The following is a 24500-nucleotide window of genomic DNA, read 5'->3' on the forward strand; positions in this document are numbered from 1 at the left end:
TCAGCCTCCGTACAGGGTTCCTGTCCTTTTCAGTATGCTGAAATTCCAGATAATTCGCCTGTCACTTCAGGACCAGCCCCCCACACCCCACGCCCACGCCCCCGGCACCTCCTCCCCCATTTTCTGGAGCACCAGCACCTTTTAGCTCAGACAAGACCTTACGCTGTCACCTTAATTTCTCCCATGGTTCCCCTCTTTTAGAATATACTCTAGAGAGAGAGGCGGGGGCTGCAGGGGGAGGTAGGAAAAAAAAAAAGAATATACTCTCATACTCACTTTCCAAGCGATTTTAGTAATTACCCCTACATATGGAGACAGCCTCCAGTGAGGCAGCCTCAGGTCCACACTCCAGGTCCTTCCTCATCCAAAATGTTTCTGCCTCGATCATGGCATTCTTACGCAGCCACAGGAGAGGAGTCCCGACTCACTGGCTTCGTGCATTTGAAGAGCCACGCATGATGGCATATATTGTAGTCTTTTAGGAGCTTAAATTGACCCAACACAAATCAAGGTGCGGCCTTTGAATATAATATTTTCAAGTTTCAGAGATACTGCACTCACTTGTTTATATATCAGGGAACTCCAAAAGGTTTATGAAAGAAGCAGAATAGAAAGATAATGGATTTTTCTACAAACATTTTTGACAACCCTTTGTATAAATTTTCCACACACATTTTGACAGCTCCTTGTAGAAATATGTAAAACCGCTTGATACACACTTCACATGCCATGTAAATCACCCATTTCAAAGCTACACTTATTTTGTCAAAGCACTCCGGTGCTGATAGAGTAATAATTGAGTGGGAACCTTCTAATGGTGGATTAGCAACACAGCTGGCAGCGCCAGGTTGAATGGCTTTGTTTCTTTTATTACATTTGTTTCCATAAACAACACATGGAATAACATTCAATCACATCGAATATTGAAGTAAGGTTCTACTGGAAAGCAATGTGGGTATCGGTACCTTTCTAGTAGGATGATTCGTAATTATGGGAACTATGATTGAACCTTCACTACTCAATAGCAATATAGCCAATATTTTTCTTCAAGGCATTACCTAGAAATAATGTCAATTGTTGTGTTTAAAAGTTATTCTTTTCATATGAGTACCAGACACAAGTTAGAGGCTTTACTGGTGTTTCCATGTAAACTGCTTCTCCCCCCTCCCTCCCCCCCCCCCAGATTAAACTGGAATGTTTCTTGTTTGTAGGGAGCCGCCGCAGATGATGGCCAATTGAAGCGAGGTGATCAGATTTTAGCTGTCAATGGTGAGACTCTGGAAGGCGTTACTCACGAGCAAGCTGTGGCCATTCTAAAGCGCCAGCGTGGGTCTGTGACTTTAACTGTGTTGTCGTGAGCTTTGGCTACCCCCGCGAGAGATGTTGTTCTTGGAGAATGCCCGTGGGAAGATGCAGCCTGCATGGGAAGGAAAAACGGCCTCACCTCACATTCACTCGCATTGGCAGCCTCCCATCCTCTGCTCGGAGAGATGGCGGGGTCTCACGTGACCAATGTGAAATCAAATCAACAGTGACCCCCCCTCCCTAGTGATTCCCAGTGTCTGACACCTGTTGGTGAGGCTAATTTCAAAAACTGGAATGAGTCCTACCTGTTTTGCACCTAACACTGAAGTTTATTGACCAACTGGTTCTGATTATAAAAAGGACTTCAAAAAGTTCCTGGGAAGATGGATTTAAAACATGATGGAATTTTCCTTTGAATGAACACTTTGAAGTTCCCAAAGTGAAGTCAACAATCCCTCCCTTCTTAAGCCCTTCTCCCTCCTCCCCCAGCTCACACAGAGGCTTACCACCCCTTCAGCACTCCTCCAGTGAGGTTCTCTTCACTGGTTAGGTGACTTGTCATCTAACTCATGATTTGCTCACACTAATTGTTTCTCGGAGTGGCCGGGAGACGTCCGCAGTGTAATTAACTTACCAGCGAGCCCCGGATGAAATGCCAGGTTCTCCTATGGGAAATCACTGTGCGGTCTTCTGTATAACTTATAGCCGCATAATGTTCAAATCCATGTCTCTGGATGGATCTTTATAAGTTAGTCAATGGTGATTTTGATGAGTCCATTAGGAGAGTATAAGGATGAATACCATATAATCTTCTAAAACTTCTGAAAAGCTTTCCGATTGTTTTCTAGCCACATCAATGCACACCACTGAGCAAACGCACCTTCTTCTCAACAGGGACGATTAGCATCCATGTTCTGAATTCTAACACTGCTACTCCAGGTTCAGGTCTAGGAAGTCCATCGGAAATTAATGGCGCCTAAGTAGGCAGGCATTAAAGTACCCCCACCCCTCCGTGGTCAGGTGAGGAGATCGGAACCCCAGACCCACACTGCAGAGATCAGCAAGTCCTCCTTCAAGTCAGACAGCTCTGGGGAGTCTTGTGACAAATTTGATTCTCTTTCCCCTAGAGCTCCACACCAACAAATCAAGCAGTCCCAACCTCGATGGAACCTACAGGGAGCGACAAGTTTTGCCATTAACAGAACACACAAAATTAGACTTGGCCGCAGGGAAGGACTGGTTGGCGCATGTCTCCCAGGAGCCTGCCATTTGTTGAAGTTCTGCTAAGACAGGAAACACAGCTGCCACTTGCAGTACACCCCTCAAGTTAATCGTAAGCATTTTTATGCAGGTACCAGCCAGAGCAAAGAGGAAAGGCTTAGTGGCGAAAGGCCCAGGGTGCACTGAAATGTCCGGTGAAGGATGGACACAGCGTCCCTCGTAGAGGCAGTGGTTCCGCATTATTTAAAACACAGTGCTTCACATGGCGCCCAGCAGTTATCAATGTAAAAGGTTCGTTAATAAGTCTAGATTTTAACCGAGCATTTCCTTTGCATAGATGCAATCACAAAGTGCATTAACTCTTGTTGGAATATTTTGTGGCTATTCCAAAGTCGAGTGCCTGAGTTTTATGTTGAAAATGTCTTTCGTGACTGGTGTTTTGTTTTTTGAAACTACACCCGGCTTTGGAGATGTACCATGTATGTGAGTCTTATATAATCAAGACACACAGTGTACAATCTCACTTTCTGATGCATGAGAAGCTCCCAACCTCCAAGCTCTCCTGTGTTAGTTGCATCTTCAAGAACACCTCCGGTGGCCACGACAAAATGAAGCCCACATGCAACTTGAGAATGAAATGTGATTCTGCTTGATTTCGATGGAATGGCCATTAAATGCACATTTTGAACTGATGTGTGGTGGTGATGTTTCATTATACATTGTCTTTGGGAGTCAGTCCACTGATAAAGGAATCAGGATGCTTTATACGCCTGATAGCAATCAATTGACCAAAATACTGATTCTGCTGGCATGACAAATAAATGATTCCCTTGCCCACCCCCATAAAATGTAAATCAGAATTTACTGGCCCATAAGCAGGTGTGAAAATGGACATTTGTATCATAAGGAGCAGGTCTTTTGCACCCACACATGCAGTTTGGGCCTCATCAGTTAGGCTGCACTTGCTACGGTAATAATATCATTTCCAGATTAACATGAGGAAACAGTAAACCTAGAAAAGGCTGACTGCTGACTGTTGGCATGTAGATGTTTCAAAGAAGGCAAGCATGTGTAGTTGCTTAAGGAGGGACTGATGAGAAGTCCTGTTGGCACAGTGGGGAAGCACTCAGATGCTAACCAAAAGGTGGGCGGTTGGAATCCACTAGCTGCTCCCGTGGAGAACGACGTGGCTGACTGTGTCTGTGAAGATCAGCGCTTTGGAAACCCTGGGAAGCAATTCGGTCCTGCCTTATAAGGTAGCTGTGAGTTGGAAGCAACTTGATGGCAGTGGGTTTGGGTTTTTATTTGGGGGGAAGGGCTGGACAGGGCAGTTGTTGGAGAGTGACAGATGTCATGTTGGTAAGGTACAGCATCAGCAAAAGGTGGGAGACCATCAGTGAATGGATCGACAGTGTTTTCTAGAAGCACTCAATGGAAGCACTGTGCCAACAAGCCTTGCAGTTCCCACAAGCTCCTGGCATCAGTAACCCGCTTCACCCCATGCTTGGGATCTGCCCAGAGCCAGGTTTGGCCTACGAGGATACCCCTGTCAGGAATACAGATACCAGCATTACAACTACTGCCATCTTGTCTAAAGAGATCAGGCGTTGTTGCCTTCAGTATTGGCTTTAAGGGTGGGTGTCAAATGGGCTAAGCTTCGGTTCTGAGTGGTGTGGCAGATATCCTATAATCCTCCATGTTGTGATCCAATGTAAGCAGCTAATCAGCTGAAAGGGACATTTCCTTGGGGTGTGGCCTTTAATATAGATATTCTGACAAAGCTCACCTTCTGTCAATCTGCATACAACTTACAGTTTCTGGACTTGAGCCAGTAGTCTGTCATCTGATCTGCAGATTTCTGGTTCATCAGTCCCTGTATCCATGTAAGTCAGAAGTCTCCATCCTGGTGCCTGACACATGAATTTGGGACTTGCACAGTTCCACAACTGCATGAGTCTTTTCCTTGGAGTATGTGTGGGGTGTGGTGTGTGTGTAGGAGCCCGGGTGGTGGTCTAGCTGGCTCTTCAGGAGAGAGGCAAGGCTTTCTACTGCCATAAAGAGTGAGACTCAGAAACACAGGAGCAGTTCTACCTTCTCCTAAATGGTTGCTATGAGTTTGAATCAACTCGCAGGTCTCGACTTCTCTCTCTCTCTCTCTCTGTCACACACACACACACACAAACACACTGGTTTTTCTCCCCTAGAGAGTCCAACCTAAGACATTGGGTAATGGGTGTGGTTCTAGAGAATCCAGCCTAATGGGCATGGTTCTGGAGAAAATAAATATTAAAGGTGAGTTTTCTGAATGGGTGCTCAAGTCTGGCTGGTCATGAAGGTCATGATGACGCCTCCAGGAGGAAAGCATGTGCTGCTAAGTGGGAAGTGGCAATAGAAATACATAAAACATCACCCACAGGTGAAGTATTTGTGAGAGAGAAGATGCTGGGTGAATGTATACTTTTTTAAAAGTTTTATTGGCACACAATTTACATAGCATACAATTCAATCGTTCCATCATATCAAGAATCGTCCAATCATTACCATATCGATTTTAGAACACCCCACCGTAGTTCAATTGTCTTTCAAATGAGTTGTGCAGTCACAGTCGATTCTAGTGCTCTCTCCCCCCTCCTGCCTTCATTTCCCACTCCTGACATTCCCTTCCCCACGTAGCACCAGGCCCTCCCCTGCACCCTCTATCAGCCCCTGGCTCAGTGATTCTCACCACGCGGCTACTCCTCCTGTAGTCACAAACTGGAAACCCAACAGAAACAAAACCCAAGATCGAAATAAGTTGGTAAGGATAAAATAATAAAAATATAAAGACTAACATACAAATAATAATGAGTAAGAAAGAAAAGATACTCCTCAACATTCCAAAAGCCAGGGAAGAAATTTCTGTCATGGAACAAGTAAGGGATCGTTGCACCCAGAACCAACTCAGGTCTGGTCCATTGGGAGGTCATCTGGCCAAGTATCAAGCTGGATTCAGCACATTAAGATGACCATGGTTGCTACCTGATAGATAGCAAGGCTGTTCGAGACTCTTGCCTGTGGCTGGAGCAGATCTGCCAGCGGCTCAGTCTGACCAGTTTCGAGGCTGATGGGTTTTGGGGCTCGCACTGTCCTCCATCACCTTCTAAAAAGTGGGTGTTTGAAGTATTTCTGTAATTTTGTCAGAATGAGAAATCAAAGGCAGCTGGTTGGTTGGTTCGACTTCCCCTAGACAAAGCGGTGAAAGAAAAAGATGAGCTCAGAGCGTCACGCGCGCAGCTCAGGTACTGCATACAACACCTGAAGTTGTCGCTTGTGCCCTGAAAGAAAGATGTGCTTCGTCTAGTAGCAGCGGATATTGCCCAAAACCAAACCAGGAATCATCAAAATTACAGCAATGGAATTCCCAACTTCAAATGATGTCTGAGTTTAGAAGGAGAGCAAATGATTGGAAAGAATATCCTGAAACCTCGCAACTGCCAACAGAAGCAGCTCTCGACCAGGGTTTGAAGAGATTACTCCATCGTGAGCTGACAAGCCATCTTCCCCATGAAAGCCAGGATCCCTTCCATTCCCATTTGATGGGATTAACCCAGCAGGGCCTGAAGAGTCTTGTCTGAGATGTGACTTTGGTCTGCTTATGACTTTTGCACTATAAAGCAGTAATGAATGGCCCAGGGCTCATTGCCACAGCCCATCCCTGCTGCCAGAGCTACAGCTAGGCCGAAGTCCCACCGAGCCCCTAGAGGCGAAGAACGAAGCGTGATTACGAAGGAAGCATATGGCACGCCAAAAGCATGTCTGCAGAATGTACAAACCAAGGGGTGGAGAGTGAGGGCGTGGCCACTTCCGGTGGGACAAGGATACAAGGAACCTAAGAATGCATCCATCTGAATTTACTGATAAGGACAAATGCTACATTCAGGGTTTCAGCTCAAGAAGTTAGAAAAAGGTCTAATTGGTTAGTTTGCTGAAGCATGGTTTAATGGCTATCACAGTTGACAGCAGCGCTAACTCAGTAATTAGAACAGTCTGGCTCTTCTGCACTGATGGTGCTAGTTACTTTGTTATGATGACCGTAGGAGTGAAATCCGTCACTCCTCTCTGGGCTTGTCGTACTGCGTTGGCTTGTGTGTAGCTGTGATGCTGGCAGCTATGTCTCTGGTACTTCAAGCGCTAGCAGGTCACCCAGAATGAACAGGTTTCAGCAGAGCTTCCAGATTAAGAACAGAAAATGAGGCAGGATTTGACCTTCCACTTGCGAGGGAGAACCTGCTGAAAACCTTATGCATAGTTTCAAAACTGTCAGATACTGAAAGAAAGGTGTGCCACGGGGTCTGTCGTGTCAGCACTTACTACATCTAAATGCTGAGCAAATCATCAGGGAAGGGGCTTTCATGGAGAAAAATGTGGCATCAGGATCGGTGGAAGGCTTATCAAGAGCCTGCAACAGGCAGAGCACACAGCCTTGCTTGCTGAGAGTGAGAAGCAGTCAAAGCACTTGCTGATGAAGGTCAAGGATGGCAGTCTTCAGCATGGAGTCTGACTCAAAGTCAAGAAGACCCAAATCCTCACAACCAGACCCACAGATCCATCAGGATCAATGGAGAAAAGGTTGAAGTTGTCAAGGATTTCCTCTTGCTTGGCTCCAAGGTCAATTTTCCTGGAAGCAGCAGTCAAGAGATCAGAAGACATTGGGTAAATCTGGTGCCCAAGACCTCTTTAGAAAATTGAAAACAAGGATGTTACTTTGAGGACTAAAGTGGGCCTGACCCACGGCATGGTCTTTTCAATTGCATCCTACACATGTCAGAGTTGGATACTGAATAAAGAATGAAGAATCTATACATTTGTACTGTGGAGCTGGAGAAGATATTGAAAGTACCATGGACTGCTAACAGGACAAACTGCTCTGTCTGGGGAGAGGTAAGGCTGGAGTGCTCCTTAGAGGCAAGGGTGGAGACATTTCAACTTACTTGCTTTGGATATGTTGTCACGAGGCCAGTCCCTGGAGAGGGACAGCATGTTGGGTAAAGCAGAGGGACAGCAAGAAAGAGGAAGGAGATGGACTGACTCTGTGGCTGCAACAAGGGGCTCAAGCCTAGGAACAATTGTGAGGAGGGCTCAGCAACAGGCAGAGTTTCCTGCTGTTGTGCATAAGGTCTCTATTGGTCAGAACGGACTCGATGGCACCTAGCCACAGCAGAGAACCAGATGTAAAATCTATGCAATACGTACTTGATATGTACAGACAGAAGACGTCGATGTCAACTGAGTGCCAGTGTAACTTGGTGTGGCAGAATAGTCATGGCCCTCAATCAGTTTCCAGAGGTGAGCCAGTTTACAGACCCACAATCTCTTGAATGAAGTGAAGGCGGAGTCCCTTTGGAAAAGGTCCCTACTGCATTGCCAGCCATTTATACTGCCGATCTTTCCCCCAGCCTTTCGCCGTGGCCTTTTATGAGACGGACTGTTCACTGGGGGGAAGGGAATCAGACTTTGAGGGAATTACCTGACAGTGGCTCTGAACTCACACTCATTCCAAGAGATTCAAAATGTTTCTATGGCCCACAGTCACAGGTGGGGTCTTATCTCACACTGAACCCAGTGGATCCCGGGACCCATCCTATACGAATGTCCCAGTGCCAGAAGGCACCATTGGAATAGATATACTCAGCGCCTGGCAGAACCCCACCTTGGACCCCTGCCATGGAAAAGGGCTTGGTGTGGTAGAGAAAGCCAAGTGGACGCCATTAGAACTGCCCTGTGCAGGAACATTGCAAACCACAAGCATAACCATGTTCCTGAAAGGCTTGCAGCGATGAATGACGCCACCGGGGAGTTGAAGGATGCATTCCTTCAGTGTGTACACGGAGTCTTCCAGAAGTTCCTGGGGGGAAAGCCATTGTCTTTTCATTCAAGTTTTCCACAAACTTTTGAAGCCTCAACTATCGATGCTCCTGCCGCGTCCCTATTCAACTCACCTGTTTGGCCCATGCAAAAAAGAGATGGATTTTGGAGAAGGACTGTGGGTTATCATCCACTCAACCAGATGGTGACGACTTCCTGGTAATAAGCATGCGACTCTTAACCTGGCCAGTCCCTCTTTCTCTGCTCCAGTTTTAAAGGAATACCAAAAGCCACGTGCCTTTGGCTCACGAGGCCAGCACTGCCCTACACGGGGCTGTATCAGCTCTCCAACCCTGCCCTATAATTTAGTCCACAGGGACCTCGATCACCTTTTCTTTCCACAAAATGTCACCCTGCCCCATTGCAAGGGACATTTTGCTAATCTGACCTAGTAAGAAAGAAGCACTCATGACTCTCAACGATTTGGTAAGATACTTGTATTATACGGGATGGGATACTATAGTATCCAACAACCAACTCTGGTGGTCCGATGGTGTGGAGTATATAGAGATATTCCCACTAAAGTGAACGTTAAATTACATACGGCCCCTTCTATAATGAAAAATGAGGCACAAAACTTGGCAGACCTCTTTGGATCGGGGAGGCAACTTATCCCTCCTTTTGGGGGGCATCCATCCCCCCTTGTTGTCAAGTGGCTTGAAAAGCTGCTATGAGTGAGTGGAGCCGAAAACAAGAGAGGGCTCAGCAGCAGGTTGAGGCTGCTCTGCCACAGGACCACAGGAATCCGCTGGTTCTTGAAGTGGCAGGGGCTGACAAGCATGCTATTTGGAGTCCTTAGCACGCTCCTATGGCTGAATCACAGCAAAAGACTTTCGGATTTTGGAGCAAAACTCTGCTATCCTGTGTACACAACTACTCTCCTGTTTGTGAAACTTTTTTTGTGCTTGTCACAGGGCCTTATTAGAGAATGAATATTTAATCAAGGGCCACCGAGTCACCATCGAGACCAAGCTGCCAATCATGTTGTCTGACCGTGGAATTATAAAGTCAGATGTGCAGAGCAGCACCCAATCATTCAGGCCCTAGCAGGATCTGAAACAAACAAGAAACAAGCATCTCCATCAAGTCAATGCTGACACATAGTGATTGTATCGGACAGAGTCCAACTGCCCCTTTGGGTTTCCAAGACCATAACTATGGGGTAGAAAGCCGTATCTTTCTCCTGCAGAGTGGTTTGTGGTTTTGAATTGCCAACCTTGCAGATAGCAACCTAATGAGTAACCACTGTACCACCAGTAGGACCTGAAAGAACGAGCAAATTGCATAGGGAAGTATTTCAAAGGTCTCTTCTGGTCTCCACTCCTGTTAGATTGCCTTCCCTGTCCTAGGCTGCTCTTCTAGCCATGTATGGAGTTCCTTGTTGACTGCAGAAGAGAAAACTCAGACCACATTTACAGATGTTTCCAATGACATGCAGGTCCCACTTAGACGTGTACAGCAACAGCAGAATAGCCTCTTTCTGGAACCCCTCTGAAAGATAATGGTGCGGGAAGACCTCCCAGCGAGCAGGACTGCAAACAATACGTCTGCTTATATACTGTAATGTATGATTGTATACTACATGGGCTGTGGCCATTGTTTTGACTGAATGGTCAGGGACATGGGAGAAATCTACGGGAATTTTTATATCAAGGAGTAATAGAGAAGAGGCATGTGGATAGACCCCCTTTGAATGGCCCAAAAGAGCAAAGTCCGCTATGTCTCATGTGAGTGCTCACCAGAATGACCTCAGCAGAGCAGGATCCTAACCATGAAGTTGTTAGGTTGACACGGTCCTTGAACATCAGCCATCCTGCTTTCCCCACCAATGGACTCATATAGTGGTCATGGTGGCAGGAGTGGAAGGTATGTGTGGGCTTCCAGCTACCAAGGCCGACCTAGCTACTGCCATTGCTGAAAACCTAGCCTGCCAGCAACAGAGACCAATGTTAAGTCCAAGATAAGGAATGTCTTTGGAACAACCAGCCAGCCGTCTTGTGGCAATTTGGTTGAAACACCTCTATCACAAATAGACATTCTAGATACAGATTTGCCTTCCATGGACACAACACTTCTGCCAAAACTACCATCCATGTACTAAAGAAGTGTCTCATAAGTCGCACCCTGGTGGTATTCTACACAACATCACCTCAAGTCAAGGAAACCTATCACAGCAATGGGTCCAGGCTTCTGGAAGCCACTGGTCTTACCACTCCCACCACCACCCTGAAGAAGCCAGCTGGATGGAAGGATGGAAGAACCTCCGAAGGATATTCTTGTAGTGTCAGCCAGGTAGCAAAACATTGCATGGTTAGGGCAGTGTCCTCTAGGAGTCTAAATATTCTCTAAACCAACATCCAATATATGGTGTTGCCTCTCCCATAACCAGGATTTGTGAGTCTAGGAATCAAGAGGTGTAAACTGGAATGTCATCACTTCCAATTATTCTTCATGGTCCACTTGCAAAAAGTTTGCTTCCTGTCCCGTGATACCATGCTCTACAAGTCCAGAGGCCCTAGTTTCAAAGAGAGGAGTGCTCCCTCCAAGATTTACAAACTAGCTTCCATTCTATTGGAATTTAAGAAACCCTGCTCCCCACTATGCCCAGCAACTTATAGCTTCTCGTGCCTCTGGATCAACAGGCAAATAAGGGAGTTACAATCTTGGATGATGTGATTGATCTTGATTACCAATGAAAACACAGATTGATATATGATGGAAGTAAAGAAGAATTTGTTTGAAATACAGGAGATCTCTTAAGATGTCTCTTAGTGCTAACAAACTGTGTTAGGCTGGGTTCTCCAGAGAAGCAAAATTGGTGATAAATATAAAGATGATATTGAAATATGTGTAAAGAGAAATATATCAAGAAAATGGCCCACATAGTTATAGAAGCCGGCAAGTCCTTTCCTAGTACCCACAGGCTCATGGCTGTGGATGATTTCAAGGTCAGCAGGATTAGGCCTGTGATTGAAGAGACGAATAAATCCAAGGTCAATAGGTCAGATGGTAGGTAGGTGATGGCTCCTGGGACTGGCAGACAATATGACAGGCTGTTGGCTCCCATGCAAAGAATCAGGTGTTGTTGAGCCAGATCCATGATTTAGACATAACAAAAGACAAGCAATTTCCCTCACAGCATTATTATCTAGGAAGTAGGACACACACACACACACACACACACACACACGAAGGAAATGTTCTTTCAATTGCATCAGGGGTAAGGTGGTTGTATTCTACTCTACTCTTCGTCTAACTGACTGCTGTTCACAGCACATCATATTATGGAGTTGTCATATTGTGTTAGGTCGCATCGAGGCTTTGACTGCCAAACCACTGAGAATCCTCACACAGCCAAGTTGACACAAAACCTAACCATCACACAAATCCTCTGATTAAAGTCAGTGGAAACCTACAGAAACTCAATTTCAATGGGAGTACTAATGACCCACACCTTTAAGGTCGAAAGTTTGGATCCCCTTCACTTCCACCCCAGGCAAAGAAACAGCTTGCTGAGTACATAGGGGTGGTAGTTACATAATCTGTTGCCAATTTGAGACTTAAGAGTAAAGGGGTCAAATTTAGCTTGTCAATCAGGTTGCAGCTAGATGACCTCATTTGGAGGTGCTAAGGAGAGAAATAGCTCTCTGGAGGCAGGATACAGGCTCACTCCCTGTGAGACATTTCCGTTCATAAGACACACGGTGCTATGCAAGAGCTCTGGAGCCCGAGGAGTCTCATGGAGACCCCTGAAAACACTGAGAGGCCCACACCACCACTGGATCCACAAGACCGTCCACCCACTGGCCTGTGATCTTCCTGCCTTTTGCATCACTGCATGTGTTTCATGAGTCTGAGGATGACTTTATAGATTGGTATTGGACATATTGCTAATATTGCATTTATGGACTTGATCTGGACTGGGCTGGGATGTTTTCTCAATATTGAAATTGATTTTATATATAAATCTTTTTCTTATACACATATGCATGTCCCTGAATTTGTTTCTCTAGTCTACCCAGACTAACACAAAAGGGCATACACAATGGTGAAAGAAAATAGTCCTAAATATCAGTTCTGACCATATGACCAGTTGTAGAGATAAAGATTGTTATTATTGAGTATTTCGTTCTTGCTTTATTATATGTGTATTTGTTGTTAAGTGTCATTGATACAGCTTTGACCCATAGTGACCCTACACACAACTGAAAGAAACACTGCAGAGTACTGGACCATCCTCACAACTGTTCCTATGCCTGGGCCCATTGCTCTAGCCACTGTGTGAATCAGATGCAATCCATCTTGTTGAGGGCCTTCCTCTTTTTCACCATCCCACCACTTTACAGAACCTGATGTCCTCCTCCAAGGATTGTCCTCTCCTGACAAGATGTCCAAATTATGTAAGATGAAGTCTTGTCATCCTTGCCTGTAAGGAGCACTCTGGCCTTATTTCTTTCAGTACAGATCTGTTTGTCCTTTTGGCCATCCCTGGTGCTTTCACTGTTCTTCTCCAGCAAGAACTGTAGGAAAACAGATTACATATTTCTGTGTGTGTATTAAAAACATTCATTGTCATCTAGTCAGTTCTGATGTACAGTGACCCTATAGGACAGGACAGCATAGAACTGCCCTTTGAGTGTCTGAGGCTGTAAATCTTTAGAGAGCAGAAAGCCTCATCTTTCTCTTTTATATACATACATATAAAAAATTTTCGTTTTCTTAGATAAACAGTGCTAGTGCGTTTTCCAGTTGTATCATGGTAGTTGAATCCTGCTAGTTGAATGTATGACTTTATAATGATCTTTATTTAGAAATTATGTATGATTTAATAAGATGGTACGAGTGTCACCCTGACAAAGTGTGGACTGGATTGCGTAAAGTTATGTGTCAACTTGGCTAGACCCTGACTCTGGTGGCTTGACAGACACTGTACACCCACCCTCTGTTTTATGATCTAATGGGAGCGCCCAGTCAGATAAAAGGGAAATTTCTTTAGCGATGTGGTCTGCATATGATACATAGAGAATTTGAGGCAAAATTCGTTCTCTCAATCCTATATCCAAGCCACTATTCTCTGACTTCCAGGTTTTGGGAGGTGAGTCAGCAGCTTGCCACCTGACCTGCTGATTTGGGGTTTGTTTGTCAGTTTCTGAAATCACAGGAATTAGAATAAGTCTATGTGTTAGTCTGGGTAGACTAGAGAAACAAATTCATAAACACGCATATGTATATAAGGGAGTGATTTATATACAAGAGGAATTGAGAACATTGAGAAAACATCCCAACCCAGTCCAGCCCAAGGCCATAAGTCTGATGTTAGCCCATTTGTCTGATACTAAGCTATAAAGTCTTCTTCAGACTCTTGAATACATGCAATGAAGCCAAATAAAGGAAGATCATAAGCCAATGGGTAGAAAGTCTTTGGATCCAGTGTCATTGGAAACATTTCAGTGCTGGCAGGGGTCTCTCTGTGACTTCTCCAGCTTCTGAGGTCTGGTTGCGTCCATGTGGCTTGTCTTCTGCAATGTCTCCCAGGAAGTAGCAGAGAGAGTGGGGTCTTCTGCCTCCAAGGAGGAAGTACCAGATTTCCCAGAATTCTCAGAAGGCCATGCCCATTAGCTATCTCCAGACTGATAGCCTAGACTCCACCCCTACACTCTTCATCCTTAAATTGACACCAGATTAGGTGACCGCCACAGTCTCCATCTGAAAACTTCCCCATGGGTTTGAGATTGGCCAGTTAAGCTGGGTTTTCTAGACACACAAAACCAGTGACACTCATATGTACAATAAAGAATTTATATCAAGAAAGAAATTTATACCAAGGAAGCAGCCCTGCCTATTTCAACTCTAGTCTAATTCAAGTGACTAACTGGCGATCACTCCAGACTCAGGCAGCTGCCAGCAGGAAGTTGGGAGATTACAGGCTGGTGGGTGCAGAGTCACATGGAGCTCAGGTTGGCAGGAATATGCAGGGCACCAGCATGGGCTGCTGCCCTCAGACATGAGATACAGGATCAATTCAAGCAGGAAGCAGAAGATGATTGAACTATTTTATTATCTGGTTTGTAAATTGTATACCAATAAAACTGTTTTTAAAAGATACTGTCTTGGAAAATCACAGAGGCAGTTCTAACCTGTCCTTTACAGTTGCTATGAGTCTGTGTCACCTCCACAGCAGTGAGTTTGGTTTGGTTTCATGATAGTTGTATGTTTAATTGTACTTAGGAAAATCTCAGACTCTCTTCCAAAGTGGCTGTACTATTTTGTATTGCCCCACCCAGAGAGGGTTGACAGGCTCATATGGTCTCAGATGGGCTCTCAAAAGCACGTCACATTTTCAATTTTTTAAGCTCAGCACTTCTTTTTTTTTCTTTTCTTTTATTACATTTTATTAGGGGCTCATACAACTCTTATCACTATCCACACATATACATACCTCAATTGTATAAAGCACATCCGTACATTCTTTGCCCTAATCACTCTCAAAGCATTTGCTCTCCACTTAAGCCCTCTGCATCAGGTCCTCTTTTTTTTCCCCTCCCTCCCTGCTCCCCCCTCCCTCATAAGCCCTTAATAATCCACAAATTGTTATTTTGTCATGTCTTTCCCTATCCGGAGTCTCCCTTCCCCCCCTTCTCTACCATCCATCTCCCAGGGAGGAGGTCACATGTGGATCCTTTTAATCAGTTCCCCCTTTCCAACCCACTCACCCTCCACTCTCCCAGCCTCGCCCCTCACACCCCTGGTCCTGAAGGTATCGTCCCCCCTGGATTCCCTGTGCCTCCTGCTCCCATATGCACCAGTGTACAATCTCTGCCCTATCCACTCCTGCAAGGTAGAATTCGGATCATGGTAGTTGGGGGGAGGAAGCATCCAGGATCTGGGGGAAAGCTGTGTTCTTCATCGGTACTACATCGCACCCTGACTGACCCATCTCCTCTCCTAAACCCCTCTGTGAGGGGATCTCCAGTGGTCGACACTTGGGCCTCGGGTCTCCACTCTGCACTTCCCCCTTCATTCACTATGGTATATATATATATATATATATATATATATATATATATATATATATATATATATATATATATATATATATATATACCCAGCACTTCTAATGACAATGTAGTGTTTTCTCGTTGTGGTTTGAATTTGAATTTCCATTTTGATTAATGATGTTCAGTATGCTCTGTGTTTACCTTTACGCCAAAGCATACAAGTCCCAAATGTGCTACGTTCTTTTTAAAGATCATTTTATTGGGGGCTCTTACAGCTCTTGTAACATCGATTGTATCAAGCACATTTGTATATATGTTGCCATCATCATTTTCTAAGGTGCCACATTCTAACCAACCTTTGTGTGAACTTGTTTTAGCCTTTCTAGTGGGTGTGTGGTATTATCTCATTGTGGCTTTAATTTTAATTTATTTAATGCTAATGATGCTAAGCATTTTTCTGTGTCCTCATATACCATTTTTGTTGGTTGAAAAAAGCATAAAAGAAAATGTCAGGGGGAAAAAGGCAGGAAGAGAGGGGCAGGAGAATGAGACCAGTTCCCCATTACGTCTCTTGTAAATAGGCCATTCCCCCAAGGAGATGTCATTAGGCTGTGACCTGATTGATAGGTTGGACTCCACCCTTATCTTCTCTCAGTTGCACCAACTTGACAGAAAAAAATAGCCATTCCACCAGCCTTCACAACCTCATGAGTCACTTCCTTGAATTTAATCTGTCTACCTACCTACCTACCTACCTACCTACCTACCCATCTACTAACCCACAACCCACCTACCTACCTATATTTGCCTGGTGCAATGTATCGTTTGATTTCCCGACTGCTGCTCCCATGGACATTGATTGTTAGTCGAAGGAAGACACAATCCTGGACGATCTCAATATTTTCTTCATTTGTTTTGATCCACTTGTGAGGATTTTTGTTTTCTTTCTGTTGAAAGGGGCTCCACACGGAAGGTTGTGCGCTTTGATGTTTATCTGTAAGCTCAAGTCCTCTGCACTTTCACCAAAGGTGGTTGTGTCACCTGCACATCACAGGTTGTAATTAGTATTCCTCCAAAGCCGACACTCCTACTTTATTCAAACCGAGCAGCTTGGAGGAGGATTTGCTCAGCATGCAGATTGAGCAAGTGTGGAGAAAGGATATGAAACTCTTATACACACACACACACACACACACACACCTTTTCTTCCTTAAATCCCTGTGGCAGTCCCTGGCTCTCTTTGAATGACTGCTTTTTAATCTATGTACACATTCCTTACAAGCACAATTAAGCATTTTGGAATTTCCATTCTTTGTCATGTTGCCCATCGTTTGTTATGATCCACACCGTTGAATGCCTTCACCTAGTCCATAAAGCATAGGTAATCATCTTCCTGCTATTCTCTGTTTTCAGCCAAGATCCATCTGGTGTTGGCCATGAGCTCCTTCATCCTACTTCCTCTTCTGACACCAGCTTGAATGTCTGACTGTCCCCTGTCTATGTACTCTGATGACCCTTTAGAAATGGACTTGCAGGTGACATTAACAGAGGGAGCCCTGGTGGCATGATGCGTTCATCGTTGGGCTGTTAACTGCAAAGTCAAACCCACCAGCCGCCCTAAGGGAGAAAAGTGAGGCCGTTGATTCCTGTAAAGACTGATGGTCTTGGAATGCTATGAAGTAGTTCTTCTCTGTCCCATAGGGTCACTGAGAATGAGAATCAACTTAGTGGCAGAGGGATTTGGGAGATTGGTATTAATACTATTGTTCAATGATTTCTCTTTCCAGTCAATCACCTTTCTTTGGCACGGGCACCTATGTGAATCGCTATCTACAGTTGGGCAGCTAGCTGTCTTGCAGACTTCCCGACACAGATGAGCGAGTGCTTTCGACACTGCGCTTCTTGGTTGAGACCTCTCAAGTGGTGTTCGGTCAAGTCCCGCAGCCCCGTCGTGCGCCAGCGCCTTCAGTGGATCGTGGACTTCTCCCAAACCACCCGTTATCCGGACACAGTTGTCTCAACCAAGTGTTCTTTTGCCGATGACCCCGTATTCCTTCCAGCTGCTTCTGGGGTTTCTTTCATTGCTCAGCATCCTTCAATATGATAGCTCGAGTTTATTTTTCATTTCTATTTGTTTGCTAGCGCTGAGCACGTTCTTCCGCTTTGGCTTTCTGCCTCTAGGTCTTTGCACATTGTATTGTGATTCTTGACTGTCTTCATGAGTGGCCCTGGGAAATTTTCTCTCAGCTCTTTTATTTCACGTTTTAAATTTTTTATTTTGCTACTTTCCATTGAAGAGAAAACTTCCAGCTCTTCTGACATCCTTTTGGCTTTTCTTCTTTTCCTGCCTTTCAATGATCTTTTGGTCTCTTCATGTCGGGGTTACCCATAACTCATCTGTGATCTTTGGTCGTTAGTGTGTGTGTGTTACTCTGGGTACTTTAGAGAAACAAATCCACAGAAATTCATGTCTAAGAGAGAGTTTTTTTATAAACGGTAAGTGCACATCAAGAAAACATCCCAACCCTGTGCTGCCCAAGCCCACAAGTCCAACATTAACCCATATGTCCAACACCAATCTACAATGTCCTCCTCCATCTCATAAAACACACATAATGATGCTGACTGCAGGAGGAAAGCCGAGTCAGTGAATGTGTAAGCATCTCAGCGCTGGCAGGGGTCTCCACACGGCTGCTCCAGCACCCAGGGCTGCATCAGCATAGGTCTATGTGGCTTCTCCTCAGAGATATCTTGCAGGAACTAAGCCTTGCCAGCTGAAGCAGGGAACTGGCTAAGGCAGCTGCACCCTGGTCTGACCATCAGAAAGCAAGAGACCTGAGAACTAGAAAGGCGAGGCTCACTGAGTCATTTATCCCTCTGCCCTTCAATTAACCTCATGTGTTTATCGGCCAGTTTGGCACAATAAACTATTTTTGAGATTAGTTTGTAAATTCAGGTAGAATATACTTAAGGTCATATTTTAGCTCTTGTGAATGTGTTTCAATTTTCTTCAGCATCAACTTGAATTTTCATATGGACAATTGATGCTCTGTTCTAATTGGCCTGTCCTGACTGAGGATATTGGGTTTTGACATCATCTCTTTTCTCAAACATAGTTGACTGGACTCCTGTGTATTCCATCCAGTGAGGTGGACATGGATAGCGACCGTTTATGTTACTGAAAAAATTTTTTTACAATGAAGTCATTGTTGGTCTTGCAGAAGCCTATCATGGAATCTCCAGCTGCCCTTCTCTCCCCAAGGCTGTATTTTCCAACTCTCTATTCCAATATGTTTTCCTCCCTCCTTTCCCCCAACAGTTTTCTTGGCATATAAGTCACATATTACACAATTCAATAGTTCAATCGCATCAAGAAGAGTTGCACAACCATCCTCACAATCAGTTTTGGAACATTTCCTTCCATCGTGTACTCATTGTTCTTAGCTCCCTATTCCCCCTGCTTTTTGGTTCCCAACTCTCACATTCCAATCAATAGTAATTATCAATGTATCTTGATTGAAGGTTTGATTACTCCCAGACTGCAGGGATTGGTAAGAGTATTCTATTTATTCGCCTTGGGCACTAGTTTAAGGTACATAAGTTCAAAGAACAGTCATATTAAGGTGTCTTTCTTACATACATATGATGTCATCAATATTCCCACCCTTCACTAGCTCAACCAATTTCTGGAGGGGGCTATCAAAACCTGTATTTTCACCAGCTCTCCAACCGGTTCTAATGCACAGGGAAATTCAAGAACAACTACCCTTGAACCTCCTCTGTGTTCTTCCCAATCTCAACCTTGGCAGGACGTGAGAATAGTGATCATTCGCTGTTGTCAATTTCTTTTATATACATGCAAGCCTCCTCCCTCACATCCTTGCTCCCACGGTGTAGTTACAATTGATAGCAAGTCTCAGACAGAATCTGCCACCTGTATCAACATTTCATAACAGGCAGGTACGGCACACAGTCACACCTGTCCAGACCACTTGACAAGCTGCCCACTCCAGGCCCTGGCATAGACGTTGACTGTACTTTAAAATCACCTGGGATATTGGATATGTTCAATGCCTGGACTGTACCCTCAGATCAATTAGATGGGAACCTGTAGAAAGGGGTGGTGAGATAAAAGAATTGGTGATGGAGGGTTTTTTTTGTTGTTGTTTTCTTAAGCCCCCTAGGGGATTTCAATGTGTTCCAGACTTGAGACCAATGTTGTTGGTCCTCCAGGAGTCACTTTGTTGGAAAAGTTTACTCCCTGGAAATTACAACACTGTGCTGCTCCAGTAGCCCATCGGACCAGATAACACACTCTTTCCTGAATTGGGTAAGAGGCACTCAGAACAGAGCATTCCAGAAGCAGTTTGCTACTTAAGCTGCTGCCAGAAATTCAAGCTAGATTCAGAAGAAGGCATGCCCTAGGGGATATCATTGCTGATGTCAGATGGAGCTTGGCTGAAAACAGAATACTAGAAATAGGTTTACTTGTGTCTTGTTGAATTTTCAAAGGCACTTGACTGTGTGGATCACAATAAACCATGAATACCGTTGAGAAGAATGGCAATTCCAAGACATTGTGCTCATTTGGAACCCGTGTCTGGACCAAGAGGCAGTTGTTCAAACAGAACAAGGAAATTCTGCGTCATTTAATATCAGGACAATTGAGCACCAGGGTAGCATCCTTTCACCATACTTATTCAATCTGTATGCTGCACAGATAATCAGAACTGGTGAGACATCACCTCCTGTAGTTTGGACAGATTCTCAGGAGAGGCTGGTCCCTGGGAAAGGACGTCATGCTTGGTAAAGCAGATGGGCAGAGACACAGAGGAAGACGCGCAACAAGATGGATTGAGACTCGGCCTGAAAGCACGGGCTCCAACATCACAATTGTGAAGTGTCTGCAGGACTGGGCAGTGTTTCCTTCTCTTGGGCCGACAGTCACTATGAATTGAACCAATTCAATGCTCCTAACAAAAAGGACTTAGGGTGGTGCCCTAAGGGATTGGTCATTAAACCCACTGTCATCGCACTGACGCTGACACAGTGACTCTAAAGGAGAACTGCCCCGTGTCATTTCCACGGCTGTGATCTTTATCCAGGAAGCAGCCACCACATCTTTCTCCACAGGGAACGGGAGGGGTGGGATGACCCCTTTCAGTTAGCAACGGACTCCTTCGCCACTGGATCCTCAGGGCCTCTTGGACATTCCATTTCTGGACGTTCCTTCCACGGGTGTTGAACTGTGAAGTGAACTAAAAGGAATTCCTTGACAATATCTGTATTTTATCCAGTGATCATCCAAGTTTATTACAAAATATCAAGGAAGGAAAAGGGAAGCCATTTCTTAGAGGACAATTGTTGTATAAAATTATTAACTTAGTCAACATCACCGAATTATACATATAAAAATTGTTAAATCGAGAATGTTTTATTATATATATTGTTTTTACTAAAATATATTTACTTAAGAGGTGCATGGCACAACAGGCCTGATAGCAGACAATTGTAGCAGTTTACAGGGATGCATTTGTTTTTATAAATCATTTTATTGGGGGCTCTTATACCTCTTATAACAATCCATACATCAGTTTTATCAAGCACATTTATGCATATGTTACCATCATCATTTTCAAAACATTTTCTTTCTACTTGAGCCCTTGGTATCAGCTCCTCTTTTACGTAAAAACTCAAAGGCCGTTGATTCTAAAACAATTTTTTTTAGTATCTCAAGAAAGCTAAACCTGCTCAAGACCAGAAGATGGCGCCAGTTTCCCATTCATCTTGGAAACCTGGTTCAAAAGAACTGGCTGGATCTCCCTAAACAGGCCCGAAGAGGGCTCCCCACAAACTGGGATGAGCAATTAAAAAACGAGAAAGAATCTGTGATAACGGAGATTAGGCATTGTGTAAAAGCCACTCATCTCAAGAAACAGACGGATGGATTAGGACAGGCCCTGGGCCCGAACAGGAAAACAAAGCTCCAACGAATCCTGCTTTTGTCTCGACTGCCATCAGCTCAAGAACAGCAGCTTGGGCCCCCACCCTCCAGCCAGGAGAGGGTCTCCGACCGCAGGGTAGGAGGGGCTAAGTCCAAAAAGCTCCTGAGCCCCACGGTTCTCCGAGCCAGGTATCTTCCTTCGCGCCTAGTTTTAGTCTTGCCATCAGCGGGGCCGGAGGCAGAGACGTCACAAGCTATGTAATTGTGGATCACATCACTCACCTGATGTGTAAATTGAACCCTGGTGGCGCAGTGGGTGACACGCTAGGCTGCCAACCGCAAGGTCAGCAGTTGAACATCCTGTAAAGGTTTCAGTCTGGGAAACCCAGGGGCAGTTCTGCTCTGTCTAGCAGGGGTTGCTGTGAGTCAGAAATGACTCGATGGCGGTGAGTTTGAGTTGTTTACAAATGTGCCCCTGACTGCCTCTCCTTCCGGTTTCTCACTGAACTGCCTGTGGTTCTCCTACAAACCGCATGTTCCGCAGTCTGCTCATTTTTGTCCAGGAGAGTCCTCTTCCCAAGCTTACTGCCCGCTCCCCCTTGGAGACTCAGCCTCCAGTACAACGGGCAAGGTTGGCGCCTTGGACCTCCTGGCGCTTTCACTGCACTCTGCTTGCCCTTATCTTTTCACTGACACATTGCTCTACAGCCCATCTCCGTACACGGGTTGCCTTTCCCGGGAATTCTAGGTGAAGGATTGCACCACTTTCCCTACATTCGCCCTTTGAAAGGTCGTTAGTGCTCTTGAGTTGGTACCAATTTCTCGCTACCCTCTGTGCACAGAAGGACGTACTATCCCAGCCTGCACCATGCTCACAGGTGGTCTTCTGAGCCCATGGTGGCAGCCTCGGTGATGATCCATCTCCTGGATGGCCTTCAGCTTTTTCAGTGACCCTCTCCCTTACCCAGCCTGATGTCCTTCTCCAGGGACTGGTTTCGCCTAACAACATGTCCAATGTGAGGTCAAGTTTTCCCACCCACACTTCTTCCTTATTTTTTTCTTTTTAATTTTTTTTGTTTCCATCCACGCTTCTAAGGAGCATTCTGGCTGTACTTCTTCCAGGGCAGATTTGTTTGCTCCTCTGGCGGTCCATGAGACTTTCAAATTCCTCATCAGCAAAAGCACTCAACTGCTTCTGTCCTTCTCCGGTCTTCCTTAGTCAGTGCTCAGCCGAAACACGTATCTGAAGTGGTTGAAAATATTATAGCCTGGGTCAAGCACACCCTTGTCTTCAAAGTGACATCTTTTATTATGATTTTCTTTGACACTTAAAAGAGGTCTTTTGCGTCAGATTTGCAACTTATTGTTTCATTTGACTGCTGCTTCCCAGGGTATTGAATTGTGAATCAAAGTCAAATGAAATCCTTGATAACTTCAACCACGATGTTGTCTATTAGTCCAGTGGTGAAGATTTGGGCTTTCTTTACATCGAGTTGTAACGCAAATTGAAGGCTGCAGTCCTTGATCTTCATTAGCAAGTGCTTCAAGTCCTCATTTTTAGCACGCCAGGCTGTGTCATCTGCAGGCTGTTAATAAGCCTCCCTTCATCCCGATGCACATTCTTCCTCATATCATCAGCTTCTCTGACGATGTGCTCCGCCTACAGATTAAATGACGAAGGGGACACAACCCTGACAGCCACTTATCCTGGTCTAAAGCTGTGCAGTGGTCCCTTCCTGTGTTTGTACACCTGCCACTTGGTCAGAGTACAGGCTGCGTGTAGGCGCAGTGAAGTGTGCTGGTATTTCTACGTTTCCTTGGTGTTACCCACAGCTTGTGACCATCCACACATGTAACCCATGTGCCTTTGCAAAGTCGACGAAACACCCGGAGACATCTTCTGTTTTAGTCTCTGCTTGTAGCCAAGGTCCATCTAGCATGAGCAAGCTGGCTTTGCTCCACATCTTCTTCTGAAATCTGGCAGTTCTTGGCCATGTCCTGCGGCAGCCATTGCTGAATGATCTTCAATAAAATTGTACTCACACCTGATATTCTTGCATAATTTCCACATTCTGTTGGGTTACTTTTCTTTGGAATGGATACAGATATGGATTTTTTTTCCTTATTCATTTGACCAGATAACTTGCTTTCAAATCTCTTGGTGTAGACATGTGAGTGCTTCCAGTACTTCATCAGCTTGTTGAAACATTGCCATTGGTGTTCCATCAATTCCTAGAACCTGTTTTCTCCTGCTTTTACTGACGTTTTGACTTCTTCCTTCAGTATCATTGGTTCTTGATCAAATGATACCTCCTCTTGAAATGGTTGAATGTTGACCAGTTCTTTTTGTTACAGTGGCTGTGTATTTTTTTTCCATGTCTTTTGGTTAATTCCTGCATTATTCATGATTTCAACTTGAGTCCTAAAACTTTCCTCAGTTCTTTTAACGAAGTTTAGTGTTCTGCCTGCTTGATGTTTAATTCCAAGTCTTGCACACTTTGCTTTAATACTTTGTCTTCTCAAGTTGCCCCTTTGAAAATGTCTGTGTAGTTCTTTCACTTCATCATTTCTTCCCTTTGCCTTAACCTACATCATAGAGCAAACCAATGGAAGTACAGAGAGGGCAATCTTGCCCAAGGTCACACAGCAGGTAAAGTGATGCCTTCAGTTCCACAGCCTGGTTTGACAGACAAATCTTTTTTAAAAATAATTTTATTAGGACTCATACAACTCTTATCACAATCCATACATACATCAATTGTGTAAAGCACATTTGTACATTCATTGCTCTCATCATTTTCAAAACATTTGCGCTCCACTTAAGCCCCTGGCATCAGCTCCTCACTTTCTCCCCTCCATTCCCGCTCCCCCCTCCCTCATGAACCCTTGATAATTTATAAATTATTATTTTGTCATATCTTACATTGTCCGACGTCTCCCCTCACCCACTTTTCTGTTGTCTGCCCCCCAGGGAGGAGGTTATAGGTAGATCCTTGTAATTGGTTCCCCCTTTCCACGCCACCCTTCCTCCACCCTCCTGGTATTGCCACTCACACCACTGGTCCTGAAGGGATCATCTGTCCTGGAGTCCCTGTGTTTCCAGTTCCTATCTGTACCAGTGTATATCC

The 24500-nt window shown here is 44.8% G+C and overlaps 1 protein-coding gene across 3 annotated transcripts in view; it reads left to right on the forward strand.

Annotated features, from left to right (window-relative positions):
* The window catches only part of PATJ (PATJ crumbs cell polarity complex component), a 398931-nt gene extending 395721 nt beyond the window's left edge, over positions 1 to 3210 (forward strand). For all 3 annotated transcript variants that reach the window (XM_075557001.1, XM_075557016.1, XM_075557007.1), the window contains one exon: positions 1212 to 3210. In XM_075557001.1, coding sequence (XP_075413116.1) covers positions 1212 to 1358 — 147 coding nt within the window. In that variant the 3' untranslated portion in view covers positions 1359 to 3210. The remainder of the gene's footprint in view (positions 1 to 1211) is intronic.
* Positions 3211 to 24500: the final 21290 nt, after the last annotated feature.

This window comes from Tenrec ecaudatus, chromosome 1 (assembly GCF_050624435.1).
Source record: "Tenrec ecaudatus isolate mTenEca1 chromosome 1, mTenEca1.hap1, whole genome shotgun sequence".
Taxonomy (NCBI): domain Eukaryota; kingdom Metazoa; phylum Chordata; class Mammalia; order Afrosoricida; family Tenrecidae; genus Tenrec; species Tenrec ecaudatus.